Source organism: Motacilla alba, chromosome 1 (assembly GCF_015832195.1).
Source record: "Motacilla alba alba isolate MOTALB_02 chromosome 1, Motacilla_alba_V1.0_pri, whole genome shotgun sequence".
NCBI lineage: Eukaryota > Metazoa > Chordata > Aves > Passeriformes > Motacillidae > Motacilla > Motacilla alba.
Genome location: NC_052016.1, coordinates 65,083,127 through 65,099,240, shown reverse-complemented (window position 1 = coordinate 65,099,240; position 16,114 = coordinate 65,083,127). Strand labels below are relative to the sequence as shown.

Genomic DNA, 16,114 nt, shown 5'->3' with positions numbered 1-16,114 from the left:
AGGATGGAAGACTAATTCCTAAATGTATAAATGAATCTTTTTGTATGTCCTTGGCAATCTCAGGGAGATTGGTTTTCTTACTGCAAAAAGATTTTTAATCCTTGATGGACAGCCCATGGTCAAAGTGCATGAGACATTTCATAACAAGGGATGTCAAAATGTTTCTTTCAAGATTCATGGAGGACCACTGCTGTAGATACTACAGCATGTAGATCTACATATTTTTCACCTCTGCAGAAGTCAGTGCTAAGACTGGAAAGGAGAGGTTTGCTTTAGAGGTGCTTCATTGCATGGAGAGAGTAGTCTTGTACCAGACCTCCTAAAAACTTTGTCCTCCCCTGCCAGCTCTGTTGAAGCTTCATGTGCTAAAAATTACTCTTTACTGATTACTTTTATTGTATTATTTAAGTACTGAAGGAGCTATTATCCTTTACAGTGTGACGGACAGTACATCCCCCTTCCAAGCCTGCAGGGTATAGCTGTGCTAAACATTCCCAGCTATGCTGGTGGGACTAATTTCTGGGGTGGAACCAAAGAAGATGATGTAAGTAGCATTAAAGACACTTAACCTTCTGGGCAAAACCAGCAATAAATAAAATGAACTGCTCTTCTCACTTGATTTTTAATAGTAGTAGCATACAGTTTAGATAACAACTCTTATTTGAGAAGGATGTTTCAGTTCAAACTGTAAAGTCTTACTCTTTTTTTAATTGAAAATATGTTCCATGATCTTTTACTCTCCATTGTCTTCTGTCATGTCCATTCTAGCAGAATGTTCATAATAAAGCATAATGATTTTGTTTTTTAAATGGCTCTATGAGTATTTTTAGAAATTAATTTTATAAACAGAGGCACAAGTAATTTCTCTCTGTATTATTTTACAGATGCCTGCAAATAAGGTTTCTCAAAGCATAGATTCTTCTGTTTGCTATAGTCTGACAACAAGCAAGGCAGACAGGATAATCAGTCAAACTTTATACCTTAATTTTCCTCCTAAATTTCAAACAGCTTTGCTGTGAGGGATGGTGATTCATACTGATGCATTTAGTGACTGATAATTTAGTGGGGGTAGTAAACTGGTTTTTGAATGTTATTTTAAATGAACCTTTAAAATACTTTAAGGTACCTTTTTTCCCATTCTTTCTTTCCACTCCTAAGAAACATTTCACCACATTGATCCCTACCTGCCTTATAACCTGGAACAATGTTACTGCCCCTACCCACTTCACTCACAGCTCACCAATTGTTATTACTAGCAGATTATCCTAATCTTCATGTCCTGATTTAGTGTGTGATGTCTGAATTACCTAAAACTGCAGTTGCAAAGTGGCTTGTGATTTTGATGTAGACAATCCAGGACTCTTTTGCCAAAAAAGTTTTATGTTTCTTGTGAGTTTTTATCCTTTCATTTTTTAATGCATACATACAAACATACCTATATATAACATATGTTAATATCTATTATATATAATTGCATGTTTATATTATATAATACATATATAATTGCATATGTATATATATATGTATACATATGTAAAAGTTTAAAAAGAAATTTAGACTTGTTTTAGTGTCCTTTTCTTATTTTTGGTATATGTCAGAGAATGGAAATTCTGTTTATATTTGGCAATGGATATCTAAAGCTTTTTTATATAGTCCATGTTCATAGTCAGAACTTGAAAGCTGCTCTAACATCTGCTCAGCCCCTGTTCAGGAAGGTTTTTTTCTCCCTGGACTGCTTCAGTGAGAGAGAAGATTTGCTCCAGCCTTCATACTGGTATACAGCAAATGTGTGTGTCCTGGAGCAGTTTTACTGATATCACTAGTTTTCTAGTGAGCAGATGTGCCAGGAGAGTGATATGTTTGTTCTGGCCAAAGTCAGGAGCACAATTCACTGCTTTAATGCAGTCTTGAATGACTCTTCATCAAGAGGTGGTGGTGGTGGTCTGAAGTACTGCTGGTTCTGCTTGTCTGGACAAATGAAAGATGTTGCCTTGACAGCTCTGATGATTGCTGAAACATTAGCGTGAGCCAAGCAGGGCATCTGCACCCTGACTGGCTTGAGCACGGCATGTAATTTAGGTGTCCAGAAGACAGGCTGGAAACTTGACCTGCAACAGGAAAGGATTAAATTTCAATGTTGATCCACAGAGATTGATTTGCCTTTAAAAGTAAAAAAAAGGAGAAAAAAGGGATTGGTTTTCGGTACAGATATTACTGGTGGAGAGACACAGCAGAAGACTTGGTTGAGTTTTTCCTGTACTTTTGCTGAAATGGCAACACAAAAGAAATGAAATTTTACAACTACTTTTTCTTAGCACATGCCAGAACTAGCCCTGTAAATGTCAGTTACTGGATCAGGAATTCTCCACACTTTTTATCATGGAACAGCAGAATCACCATCTTGGTTCTTTTCAAGATGTTAATATATTCCTGTGAAAAACGGAAAAAAATTCATGGAAACTGGAAAAAAAATTGGATGGAGAAACTGTGATTTTCTCCAGTCTGGTCTCAGGTGTTACTGGTACAGCTTACTCTGCCTAAGGTGCCAACTGAGGGAGTCCAAGTACTGCTCAGAGGGGTGATCTCCCTACCCATTAAACTCTTACTGGAGTGATTTCTCCTGCTGATTTTTCTCCCTCATTGCTCCCTATTGCATATCAATATGAAATGGCCAAGCTCCAAGTGACCTTAGCATGCTGTCACCTGCCAGACCCAGCTGAAGTCCAGCCTGAGATCTGCCCTGAGGCTGAATTCCCTGGCAGCACACCAGGTGGAGAGACTTCCTGTGCTTTATGTGAGCCTGTGGAAATTCTGCACCTTGCTGCACAGAAGGACAGCTCTTCCATACAGAAGTGGTTTTGTTGTTTACAGTGGATAATTATAGACAGCACAAACAGGATTGTCTTCAGTATCAAAGCTCAGTTAAGCAAAGCAGAGCATGGACTTGGATGTTGGTTTCCAGAGAATTCAGAATATAAACAGATAAGCACTTCTGAGAAGAAAAGGAAAGCATTTATTTCTCTTACCTTCTCTTACTTTCAAGAACCTCTTAGATATTAAGTACATTACCCAAGCAGAGATTTTAATTGGCCCTTCATCTTGCCTTGAAAAACATTTTTACTCTGCATTCTGAAACATGCCATCTGTCCTATATAAGGATATGCCTTGTCATTCTGATATTTCAAATGGTATCAGCATTGCTGTTTTAAATGATATTTGCCTGTTGTCTGTGGTGTCTTACTCCTGTGACTTTGAAGAAACATTATAGTTATTCTACTGTGAAGAATTTAGAGCATTTAAATATTGAAAACAAATCTGTAAATGAATCTGTGTTTCATAGCAATCTAAGCACTGGATTTGCAATCAAAAATGGAATACTTTCTTTTCCTCACAGATATTTGGAGCTCCGTCGTTTGATGATAAAATCTTAGAAGTTGTTGCTGTATTTGGCAGCATGCAGATGGCAGTGTCCAGAGTCATCAAACTGCAGCACCACAGGATAGCTCAGGTTTGTTTCTTACTTGCAAGCATGCAGGATGGTTGGCAGCAGTTTGGGATTCTGGCAAGTAGCGGGATTCTCGATGACCACCACCCTATACATTAATAAAGCACTGACACTGTTTTGCTTTTAGTGGGTAACAAATTGTCTCCAATGATGAATGAAGTATAGGAGTGCTTAATTCCTGAGACAGTTCTGGAGAGAAGCCACAGCTCCTCGTAATCAACAGATTACAGGTGGCCTGTCAGTCTCACCAGTATTTATTGCCCTGTAAAATCATGTGTTTGTTCTTTTCCAGTGTCGCTCAGTAAAGATCACCATACTTGGTGATGAAGGGGTTCCAGTGCAAGTCGATGGAGAGGCATGGATCCAGCCCCCGGGAGTTATTAAGATCATACATAAAAACAGAGCTCAGATGCTAACACGAGACAGAGTACGTTGCAGAAAGAGCTACCATTGCTAACATTGCTTTCTGTAATAATTTGTTTCAGTTATAATGTGAACAAAACAGTACTTATAAAAATGTTTTATAACTATTTAAATAATTCATACAGTTACTTACAGTGATATAATTTCTATAGCGACCTGGATAGAGAATGATTGTTTTGTATAAGTGGCAAAGTTTTGTTAACTTTTATTTGTTTCATTAGTGCTAATCCTATATTCTTATTAATATATAGTAAGAATGGTCAACATTTTATCTATTCCTCCCTCCCTCCCCTTCTACCGCTTCTTTCTTTTTCTCCAGGTGTGTTATACCAGTCACATACTGGAAATTCTAGCAGTTGCATAAATAGCAAAGTTCTATACTGTCCATTTTCCAGAATAGCTTTCTGCAGATTTCTCTCTCTGTCCTGCCAATCCTCCCTCTCCCCCATGAGCCAGTCTCAGACAGAAGAGACACAAGTACAACCTAGTCACAAAGCCACTGGAGAGCTCATGCTTGTCTAGGGCTATTGTGTGAAAGGTACAACTGCCCCTCAGTTCTCCATCCACTAGCTGCATCCTGAATTTAGGGTGGAGTTCAGGTGGAGTTTGAACTCTATTTTAGTAAATTTGGTTTTTCTCCACCATTTTTAATATTTGAATTTTGTATCAGTTTTGAATTTCTATCTTGCTATCCACACAAAATGTACTTGTGTTAGAGAATCACAAAATTCTAGAATTATTTATGTTGGAAAATACCTCTGAGATCATTGAGTCCAACCATTATTGCTGTTTTAGTGTTGTTAATGGTTTGGAAGACGCGTTTTGAAGATTATGGGAAGAAAACAGATAACAAGCTTTCAGAAGTGGCTTACTCTCTATACTAAGTTTTAAAAACTTCAGGTGTAAAATTATTATTTAATGAGGTAGTATTATTTATATAAAATTAAATCAAGCAAGTTTATTTGTTAAGTTAATTTTAAGTAAAATAATATATAATTTAAATTTATGTGACATTGTAAAATTCAAGTTTTTATTGAGAAAGAATACTCCCAAGTGCTGTCAATTGAATGTATAATTAATTTTGATTAGGCCTTTGAAAACACCCTGAAGTCTTGGGAGGACAAACAGAAGTATGATTCCTGCAAACCTGTCATTCGATCTCCCTTGTACCCTCAGCAAGCTGTTGAGTTGGCTACAGAAGAAGAAGTTGCACAGATCCAGTTGTGCTCACAAGCTGCAGAAGAACTTATTACCAGGTACAGTAAAGTTAATAAACTGGACTGGCAACCTAGACACCAAGACTGAATTATTAATGCAAATTCATACAGAGACTTAGAAGTGTACATTTTCCCTGGTTTTTAATTAAAATTTTGTTGCCACTATATCAGTTGGTTTTTTCTAATTTAAAAACTTTCTTTTATTTTTAAGGCTCAAGTTCTTTTTGTGTGCTATTCCTATGTATTTTTTAAATTTTTATTTATTTGGCTTTGTGTTGTTTTTTTTTTCTTGTAAAAACCAAATTTCTGAAGTAGCAACAGAAATGGAAAACTGGAAAGCTTCTTTGCAAAAATTGAAGCTTCTCTTTTTATGACAAAGCAAAAATATAATTTGGAATTACTGGAAACAACCCCATTAGAAGTCAACTTTAGAAGTCAGCTGGATGGACACTTCAGTCATTCATATACACTGAGATAAATAAAAACTTTTTTTATAAAATCAGAACATTTTATAAAGCTGCTATTCATTTTATCATAGCAACTAATTATCTTTAGCATCTAAATCACCAGTAATATAAGAAAGGAAGGGCTGCATACTCTCTTTATACTGCAGTCATAGACAAATAATTTAGTTTATCAATTACCCAAGGTGAAGTTTAGCCAAGACATCTTAAAAACATTACTGTTCTAGAGATGGTCTGGAGCTTGTACTTACAGTTGGACCTCCCACAATCTTAAATGACTGCAGCCAATTTTCATGTCACATCTGAACGATATGCCTTGTGAAATAGGTGTAAGGGTTTTTAAGATAATTTCAAGTAAGTTATTGCAATGTGCTAGAGTTTTCCTCTGTAGTTTACTTGAATTATAAGAACCAACATTTTCGGTCTGTTTTTTTAAATAGCATTAGTGTTCTAAGACAAATAAATGTATCTCAGTATTTTGTAGCATCATAAATAATCTGTGTGATGGACATAATTTCTATGAGGTGCTATATTGCTTGAAGAAATACTTGCCTTTCAATTTTTGTTATAAAGGACTATAATTTTCTAAGTGTTTTGTGAAACATGTTTTGTATTTTCTCATCTGATGAAGTTGTATACTCAAAAATTATTCTTTAAGAAATTAAGAAACATTAATCTCCTTTTTAAATGTTTTTGTAGGATCTGTGAAGCAGCAAAAGTACACGGCCTCTTGGAGCAGGAGCTTGCTCATGCTGTTAATGCATGTTCACATGCATTAAATAAAGCCAACCCAAGGTTTCCTGAGGTAAAGAACTGAGATTTATATAAATAAGCTATAACATCTGGGTGCACAAGCTTGTGGCATGGGGACTGTCCCCTGTCCCCATTTGAAAACAAGTTGGATGAGAAGGCAGAAGATGCAGTTTCTGCATTCCCCACTGTCCTCCCCACCTGGTACTGTGCAGGCAAATCTTCAGAGAGGGTGGAGGCATGACAGAGGCTGAACCAGATCTGTTACTACATAAAGGCCATTTTCTGTGGATGCTTTCACAGAAATTTTCATGCTTAATTGCTATCCAAGTGCTATACAGAGAAAGCAAAGGGGCTGAGGGGAATGAGTTTCCTGGTTTCTCTCTTCACACTAGATAATCTGGGTGTTTTCTGGGATTGGACCCAGAACTGATGAATTAGGTAGAGGCTGTCCATATCTAACCTAAATGGACATAGGGTAAGTATGTTAGTTGACCTTTGCTTCTTGAAGTATGGTTAGTATGGTTAGGAGCTTGCTTCTGCTGAGGATAGGGTGAAAAATTGAAGTCAGTAGTCATTGTTAAATGAAATTCACAAGTTTTCTGTTGGCCTTTGTCATACGTGGATTGATATGGTGGCTGATCACCTGATGATCTTCAGGATTCTATTAATGTCATACTAAATGAAGTTGAGGAAAAGACAGCAAATAGAGACTACATTTTTGGTTTCTATTCTCAGTGCTGAACAGGTTGTCAGTTTAGAGCTAAACTGATGTATTTCTCCTAGGAGAAGGCACTAAAGATCTGTACTGTAAGGTGAAAGTATTTATTCTCAGTCTGACTTGCATCACTTCAAAGAATGTTTATGCTTCTTATTCCCCAGAGCCTTACCAGAAACACTGCCATGGAGATTGCTGTCAATGTGAAGGCCTTACACAATGAAACAGAATCTCTGCTAGTAGGAAGAGTTCCTTTGGTAAGGTCACAAAGGACATGGTTTTATTCCTTCATTCACGTCATCTGTGATTTGTTCTTTGCTGATTTTAAATTGGGGCCAAGTGAGGGCACACTGCAAGAAGCTCTGCAAGATTGATAGGAGAAGATTACACTGCATTTGTGGTTGAATCAGAATGAGTTTTGAAATCTTCACGTAGGGTGGCATCCCTCTTGCCTTACTTGAGATAGCTAAGTCATTGCTTGGACTCTTGTTAAAAGTCAGGGGAGGGAAATAGGTATCCTTGGGAGGCTGATTTACACTCTTGGAGGCCTATGTTAGAAAAAGATTATTTATCTTCTGGAGATATAACATTTAAGAGAACTTCTGGAGAACTATTATGTGACCATCTTCAGATGGTCATCACATCTTCAGAGTTTAAGGGGAGCCTGGGGTGAGAGATATTTAGACTCATACAGTCAACTTCTACAGACCTAATCTGGGCAAGTAAATATCACTCTTGTTCTAATACCAGTCAGGAGTTATTTTATAATCTTTAACTGGTAAGTATTCAGTAAGCCTCTAATGGTACTTGAAGACTTTGCATCTTCTCTGGCAAGCATTTGTGCCTAAAATGATCAAGATTTCTCAACAATTGTATCTGGCTGTATAATTAGAAAATTTCTCTATTGACATTGTGAAGAGAGGAAAGATGTCAGGTCTTCTATGCTGGTCCAGTTTTACATTAAGAAGATAGTCAGTAGGAGCAATTACATTTTCTTTAGATTCAAAAGCAGATTAATTACTAGCTTTTTTATATAAGTGTTGTAATTAAAAATGGATATTAATAGGAATATTTTCATTTAGCTGAATTAGGATGTAATACTTACTGCAGGTATGCATACCATACAAACAAGTGATAAATCTGTTTTAGAGTAATCAAAAGTAAATATAGTCTAAAGGCTAATAATTGTTTAAGTTACAGAAATAGTCAAAGATTAGGCTCACATGTTTTATTTTGCATTGATTTCGAAAGAAAAGTTTTTTAATTAGATGTTTTTGTCCAAGAAAAGGGAAAAACACCTGCTGATTTTTTTTCAAATTGCTATTGCTAATCCCATATAGTTAAGATTTAGCGGGGAATTAAAATAGAGGTTTTTTTTTAATTAAATTGATTTACAAAAGTAATTACAAGAAAACATTTAAGTTGGTGATGCCATACTAGGACTGGTGAAATTTATTGAGACAGTTTGGAAATAATGTTATTATGGAAACCTTCCTATTGAAACATTACCTTTTCTGTAGCAAGTTGTGATCTCATTGTGTTGTTGGGCTGGGCCCTTGTTCAGGCTCCAAAGCTTAATTTGATTCATTTTTCTGTTTCTGGATTTTTACACGTTGTACTTCTGCTTCTCATTACGGTTGTGCAAATGTCTTCATGAGGCTACATCAGGCCCTTTGTTTAGTAAAAAGGCTGTTTGGAAGGTACCAAGACAATATTCCAGAGGTGTCCATTACACTCATTTGACATTGTCCTCACTTAGATGAGTATTTCACAGTCAGAGTAACAAGGCACCCTGGTTAAGCTTATTGCTGTGTATTTTATAAATGTTGAAGCTGCTTGTATGTTGATCCCTCATTCTATTAAAACAGAGAGAGATTAAGTGTAAGATGTTGCTTGATGCATCAGCACTCCCATCATAAACTCTTCTTCTAAGGGTCTTTCTCCTCTGACAAGGACAGACATTCTTTTTTTGTATCTTCCTCTACTTTTTTGGCGTCTTCACTAGTCCCACGTCCCTCTTTCTTGTGGTCACAGCTCTTGAGAGCAGTAAACTCATGTCTTTGGTGTTTATGCTATTTGGTTTAACCCCAGCCAGCAGCTAAACTAGCTTGGTAAACTGCTTCTTTGGCAGCCATTTACTGGCTATTGAGTTTACAGCTCCTGAGGAAGAGAAAAAAACTGTAAATTAACATAAAACAACTCTGTGGTTCTTTCCACGTCCTGCAAGAACTATGATTAACAAATTCATACAGCAGTAGGAGCATTAAATCAAAACAAATGGTAAAATACAATTTTTAGTGAAATGATAACATAGGATCACAGAATGATTTAAGGTGGATATGACCTTAAAGATCTTCCAGTTCCAACTCCCCTGCCATGAGCAGGGACACCTTCTATGAGATCAGGCTGCTCAAGATGGGATGATGAAGGTGATTTTTGGAATCTCTCAGATGCTTATGGCTGGAATACAGTTTGGAAAAAATGAAAAATACTATATTTCGTCTATATGACCCTGTGTCCATTTTTTTAATTTTAAAAAGCATTTCCAGTCTGGAACGGAGCACAGTTTTCAAATGCATTAAGGAAAAAGTATGACAGACTGTTTCATTTCAACAGAATAAAATTATCTAAATTCACTGAAATAAAATATTTTCAAATCAAAAATTTAAATAGAGAAGGAAATAAAAAAAATCCTTTATTTTTACTTCTTCATTCATAGTGTCAATTTTTATCTTGTATATAAGATTTTCATAGATGTTGTAGGAGGGGAATTTGCTCTGAATTGCTGACCAGAATTATTATTTTGGATTTATTTCAGAAGCACCATCAGATGAGCATTTTTTTGTCCCCAGGCAAAATGTTTTCCTCTGGGAATCAAGCAATTAGATAAGTACTTGTTGAGAAAGACAGAATTCTTTGCTTCATTCTTTTACAGAAAATAGATGACTTGAGTAATTTCTCAGAAATGAAAACACAAGAAAAGTTGTAACTTCTTCAAAGACAAGTGGCTTTTTCCCTGTGCTCCAAATTAACTGAAGTGTTCAAGTGGCAAAAAAAAAAAAAAAAAAGATAAGTCAAAAGAAAGATCAAAATCTGCTAATGGACACTGAATTCTCTGAGCTTTATCAGAGAAAATAACACGATAGCAAAGGGAGCTTATATTTCCAGTATCACTATACTAGACATTACGATCTTATGAAAGATGGTCTCTCCTTTGAAAGATGGGAACATATGCAAACTACTGAAGCAAGGGAAAGACATTTTTGTTAGGTAGGATAAATTAATGGGGTTTGTAATTTATCACTAAACTCCAACAATGTCAAAATATTTTTCCAGCACTTGAGATCCAAGATTTTCTTATAACTCCATTTAAAAAATGCATTCACTAGGATGTAAGAGAATTAGATCTTCCCAGAAGGATATTCTGCACTGCTTTAGGACTACTTTTCCTTTAAAGAGATAAATAGATGTTCAGATTGCTTTTGTCTTCACCATTTGTTGACACTCACCATGAAGTAGTCATCTGTCTGTGTGTGGTAACAAGATATCTAACTTGAATGTTAAACCTCATGAAACTGAAAGTCCTATTTTTCTGGCCTGTTTATAAGCAGCAGTTAGAAGCTCCCCATGAAGAACTGTTGTCTGATGCTTTGCACAGTGTGGAAGTAGAGTTGAGAAAACTTGCTGAGATTCCTTGGCTTTATTATGTTTTTCAACCAAATGATGATGAGGTAAGTTTGAGTAACATGTTCTGATTTTAACTGAGCTTAATGTTCTTTTGATAGGGAAAAGTAAATTACAATTTTTCACGATCTCTTGAGGCACTTTCAGTAGTGTTGCTGGATTATTTCTGTCTGCTGTGAACAACCTTCTAAGCTTAGTGCTTCTTTTTGGTGTTTTCTTCCCTTTTGTGAATGTAAAGGTTTTGATTGATAAATACATGAAACATATATTTTTAATTTATATTTATTAATACAAACATGTATTGAGTTAAATCCCAACATTATTCTTTACAGAAGTAAATTCAGGTCTTACTTTTTGAGATTTGCTATAAATTACCATCACAAGCATATAATTTAACTGTTGTTTTCTCTTGATTAAAGGTAACTATGCCTCTTTTCTCATGCAGGATCCCCCTCTGGATTATGCTAAAAGGAATAATAGAAGTACAGTGTTTCGTATAGTGCCAAAGTTTAAAAAAGAAAAAATTCAGAAGCATAAGACCAGCCCTCAGCCTGGTATGTGTTTTGAAATTGCAAGAAAAGTAGTAGCATTTGCAGTAAATGTGATTTTATGGGATTTTTTTGGTAAGAGGTGACATGACTTACCTAAGACTAAAGTCAAAGTGGAAAGCACCTGAGCTAACTGGCATCTTCATTAGGATAAATATTTCTTTCAGTGCATTTGGAAAGCATTCAATAGGACCCCAATACTCCCAAGTGAACCAAAGAACTACTGTGAAAATACTTTAAAAGTTTTATCATGCAACAGGATCTGTGTCTTCGCTGGTGGTTACATTTGATTTACTCATAGCTGTACAAGCCATGGGTAAACACATTGTTTCCCTGTGATGCTCCAATTTAGGTTTTTCAGGTTAGTTTTAGGTGTGAATTAACTTTTATCACACTGGTTTAATTAACCAGTTAGTCTTAATATTTGGGTGGGTTATAGGTTCAGTAAGTGAGACAGCTCAAACAAAAAATCATGATAGTCAATACTCATTTTTTAATTAGAAGTTGAACAAACTCCACCCTCCTCTCTTCCCATTTTTATTTGTGAGCTTGCTTCCTTAAGATTATGTCCAGGACGTAATCAGTGATTAGATGGTCCTAAAACTGTTTCTATGTCTTTATTCTTTCAATGAACAGTTGATCACAATCTACAAAATCTTGCAGTTGTTGATCAGATTTAAGTTTCAGATTAGACATCAGATTTCTCTCTATTATAAAGTGAAGCAATCAGCATTGAATGAAGTTGCAAAATTATAGCAATAAGTAGCATAACTATTTTTTAATATATGTGGTCTTAATGGGACTAATGTGGGCAACTAACCTTAGAGAACAATGTTTTACAGAGAGCTTCTTAATGGCCTGTGTAACACAGTACCTTAAAGAGTACTTTTTGTCTTAATTAAGAATACTAGAATCTGTTAATTAAACCTGGACTTGCTTGCTGCCATTGCTATATTTGAGGTGCGGTTGCTGTTTTAATTTTACATGTTAATTAGTTTTTGAAGGCTTCTCCTCTCCCTGGATGACTACTAATAAATTAATGGCGTAAAGCAGAACAACATTAGACTTTGCATCACTGATCCTAAGCTGGTTTAATGTGAATTCATTGGGACATGAGGTTTTAAAGGCTTTACTGAAGAAACTAGAGTAAAGCTGAAAGCATGGCTGCAAAGCAAAGAACCCCAACTTTGTTTAGATACTTTCTTGTGTTAAGTGCTAACCTGTAACCTGCATGTAAAAAGAAAATTGTCAGTTTTTGTGGAAAAGACACCTCTAACCTTTCCCTTTGCTAGCACGGCAATTCTACTCTGTTTTCCACTCTCTTTGGCCTAACCTTTGCTTGTGATGCATTTGAGCATGTAGAAATTAAGGGGGTTTTGCTCTTAACTTTGGTAGTTCAAAAATGGGGCACAGATGAAGTTGCTGCTTGGCTGGATCTGCTCAGTTTGGGAGAGTACAAAGAAATCTTCATCAGCCATGACATCCGAGGCTCTGAGCTTTTACATCTGGAAAGGCGAGACCTTAAGGTATTTCCTTTGTGCTACTTTTCTGCTATTGACCATTTTCTTTGACAAAACAACCACCAACTTTTCTTCTTTCCCTGCACTTGTCATTGCTTGTAGCTTGGCTTACACTGTGCAAATATGCAATAAACTAATACGTGCTGTCCTTGGGCCTGACTTTCTGCAGTGCTGACTTGAACTCACAACCGAGAATATTTGTGTTATCCAAAATTTCTTTTCCTTTTTTTCCCCCCCACTTTATGCAGAATGATATGATGCAGTAGATGCGGTTTATGTCAGAAGGCATAGGAGAAGCACATTTGATATCTTACAGGCATCTGTGTAATACAGTGTTTTCTTCAAGAGTTCACTGTTTCCATTAACATGATCAGTACGGATCAGTTGATGGTGGCTATAATTATTTTGAATCTATCTCCTGCAGGGGCTGATCCGCTCCACATGATTTGTTGTGTACATATTGGACATAGTGGGTGTGAGAGAGATAAGCAGCTTAATAAATTGCAGTATTTGGCTTACATGGTCTTGGTGTTTGTGTGTCAAAATAGGTTTTCTCATCGGTGACCAACCTCTGATTTTGGCTGTATAGATTTTTTAAAAAGAGTATTTTATTTCGTCTCAAAATTGTAAAACCTTTTTCCTCTGAGGTCGGATAGATAAATTTTGCAGGGAGAAAGACAAATTTTGCAGGGAGAAACATTATCCATCAGTTTGAGGCTGTTATTTGAGCTTGCTGGTCCTTTTCAGGAATGACCTAAGTGCATCCATTACATGTAATAGTGGTTATATCTTTGGGGATTCATTAAATGACTTTTTCCAGGAACTCAGTAGTAATGAGTTCTTGGTAATGGGTTTTGCAACTGCTTTTAGCACATAAGAGAGGAAATAGGATATGGTATAAATTGCAAACATTTACATTTAGAGTGCAAGTCATTGTTCTAGCCACAGTGCAGTAGTCTCCAGGTAGAGACAGTATTTTCATACAAATGTGTTATTTTATGTAAAGTTTTTTATATAGTGTGAAATCCTGGTGTTATAAGGTAGTGCTTGTATTGTGTGACTGTTGCAATAGAAAGCAGCTGCTGAAAATAGCTGTGTTTGACATAATCTGTTTGGCTGTTGTGTATTATTTTACTCTTTGGTATTAGATTGCCTAAGCTTCTTTCCATGGAAGTTAAATTCTTTTCTTCCAGGATAGTTTCTGACAGGGAGGGACAGTTTCAGGACAGTCCCTCCCTGCAAAACTTTAGAAACAGCAGACTGTCCAAGCAATCCAACACAGTGTTCCAGTGATGGGTGTTGCAACTCCCTGTTCTGAATGAGTGCTGAACAAATTTAAAATTCAACTGAGAAAATCACCATCATACAATGCATAGGTTTGCTAAAATACTAAGAAAATTTTAAAAGTCCAGCTTGTTGGAATAAATTGTGGTGGGGAAGATCAGTGTTAAACGGGACATGGCTTCTGGCCATGCCTTATTTCTCCTGAGTACCAATTTGACTGCATGCCCAGTGGACTGGCACTTAAACCAAGTAAATATCTGCAGCAGGGTAATTATCAACCCGTTATCCCTGTTGCTAGGGCTCATGTTGGTTCAGTGTATGTAAAATCCCATCACAAAGGTCTGTGCCATGAAATATCTAAAGGCTTGTCTTAGAGGGCCTGCAGAGAGCCTGCTGTCTCCTCTATGCAATGCTGCCTGGAGACACGTAGGACGAGGAGCTGCTCTCCACAAGTTGCCAAGGGCATGCCCTGAGCTAACCAAAATCTCGCTCCAAAATCGCCCCATGTGCTCGTTAGCAGATGCAGAGAGCTTCCAAATCAGTGCTGTTCATAAGCTAGGCCAGGTTTTTGGGCAGGCATGGCTTGCACTCTGTGTAACACCACTGAACTTAAATAGCAGAGTTTAGTGCTCATCCTGCTGATTACAGAGCAGGGTCTCTGCAGGGAGCCAATTAAGGTTGGCTCAGGCAGCCTGCAGTTTTCTCCAGTGACCTGAAATGGTGTCAAGATGTGTAATGTGGTACTTGGGAAATGAGGAACGTGTCACAAGCTGCCCTGTGAATATTTCCTCCCTTTGGCTATCAAGGTGTGCAGATGAGCCTTCAGTGCTCTTGCAAGCTATAATCTGTCTGCAGCCTCTCCTCCACGGCAAGGCCTGTGGTTCCTGACAAGCTAAACGAGATCACCATTGATTCATGAGCTCCTAACTTATGTGCAATACATTTACCTCTATTACCCTTCGTGTCTGCAGCAGGAAGAATTGCTGCCTGTTTTAATTGAATCCTTTGAGCCCACCTTTCTTTTTGTGGTCAAAAGTAGAGATAAAAAGCAGAATGGAGAAGGATTTGATGAAACACTCTTCCTTTGCATGCATCACTGGAACAGATTGATATGCTGACAGAAGAACTGGGCACCTCTAATTGTATTTGTGCATAGCTTGTGGATCCCATTCTCAGGGAGCTCTGTGTGGCAACTGGCAAATGAAAAACCAGAATACCTCTTTCCACCCAGTCCTTGCAGTAATGATCTTTCTCCAGCCTCTTATGCCTGATTTCATTTAGGGGGATCTCAGAAATTTACACTCATATGGTTTTTTTTGTTTGATGAATGGCTGGGCAGCAAATTGTGTATTATTCTGCAGAAACTGTAGAAAAAAGGTGTAGTTGTGACTTTTTTTTAACCTTATTTTACAAGCAAAATTATTAAAAACTAGAGTGATTTTTCTGAAATAAATATTGGCATTCTTAGCACTGATAACCATGTTCCTATGCAGGCAGCTTAGTCACAATCAGAACTGCAACACATTTGGTAGGACGAGGGGATGATGTCTCCATAAAGCTCCAAAGCAATGTTGATTTCCTTGGAGAAAGGCTTTCCATGCCACAGATCAACTTGATAAGCAGTGCCAGTCAAACTAAAATCTGTGACAAGGACTGTGACACTTCATCCCTGTGTTTTGCAGTAGCATGTTTTGAAAAAGTTCTTTTATGGAAAAAGTTTTGTAAGATTTGTTAGATTTCAGACATGTTAAATGGCTTTTTACACTGGGGATGCAAGTAGGGTAGATTTTACATTTAGAAGATGTTATTATTAAGGATTCTTATATAAATTGTTTGCTAGTGGTGGTACATTTGACCAAAAAATGTCCAGGAAATAGCACGGTGGTTAGGAAGAGCAGGAGGAGAGGTGATATTGTAGTTCTAAGGCCATATCTGGGAAAAAAGAAAGTTTTTTCTTTCAGACTCTGTCTAGAGTTTCTTCTTCAAAACTGTAGTTTAGTC

At 36.9% G+C, this 16,114-nt stretch overlaps 1 protein-coding gene across 5 annotated transcripts in view; it reads left to right on the top strand.

Annotated features, from left to right (window-relative positions):
* DGKH (diacylglycerol kinase eta) overlaps positions 1-16,114 on the top strand; it is a 158,679-nt gene that overhangs the window by 129,077 nt on the left and 13,488 nt on the right. For 3 of the 5 annotated variants that reach the window (XM_038150753.1, XM_038150782.1, XM_038150773.1), the window contains 9 exons: positions 437-544; positions 3,395-3,508; positions 3,798-3,932; positions 5,018-5,184; positions 6,309-6,414; positions 7,242-7,334; positions 10,689-10,808; positions 11,207-11,315; positions 12,705-12,835. In XM_038150753.1, coding sequence (XP_038006681.1) covers positions 437-544; positions 3,395-3,508; positions 3,798-3,932; positions 5,018-5,184; positions 6,309-6,414; positions 7,242-7,334; positions 10,689-10,808; positions 11,207-11,315; positions 12,705-12,835 — 1,083 coding nt within the window. The remainder of the gene's footprint in view (positions 1-436; positions 545-3,394; positions 3,509-3,797; positions 3,933-5,017; positions 5,185-6,308; positions 6,415-7,241; positions 7,335-10,688; positions 10,809-11,206; positions 11,316-12,704; positions 12,836-16,114) is intronic. The other 2 variants (XM_038150763.1, XM_038150792.1) reach the window with 1 other exon arrangement.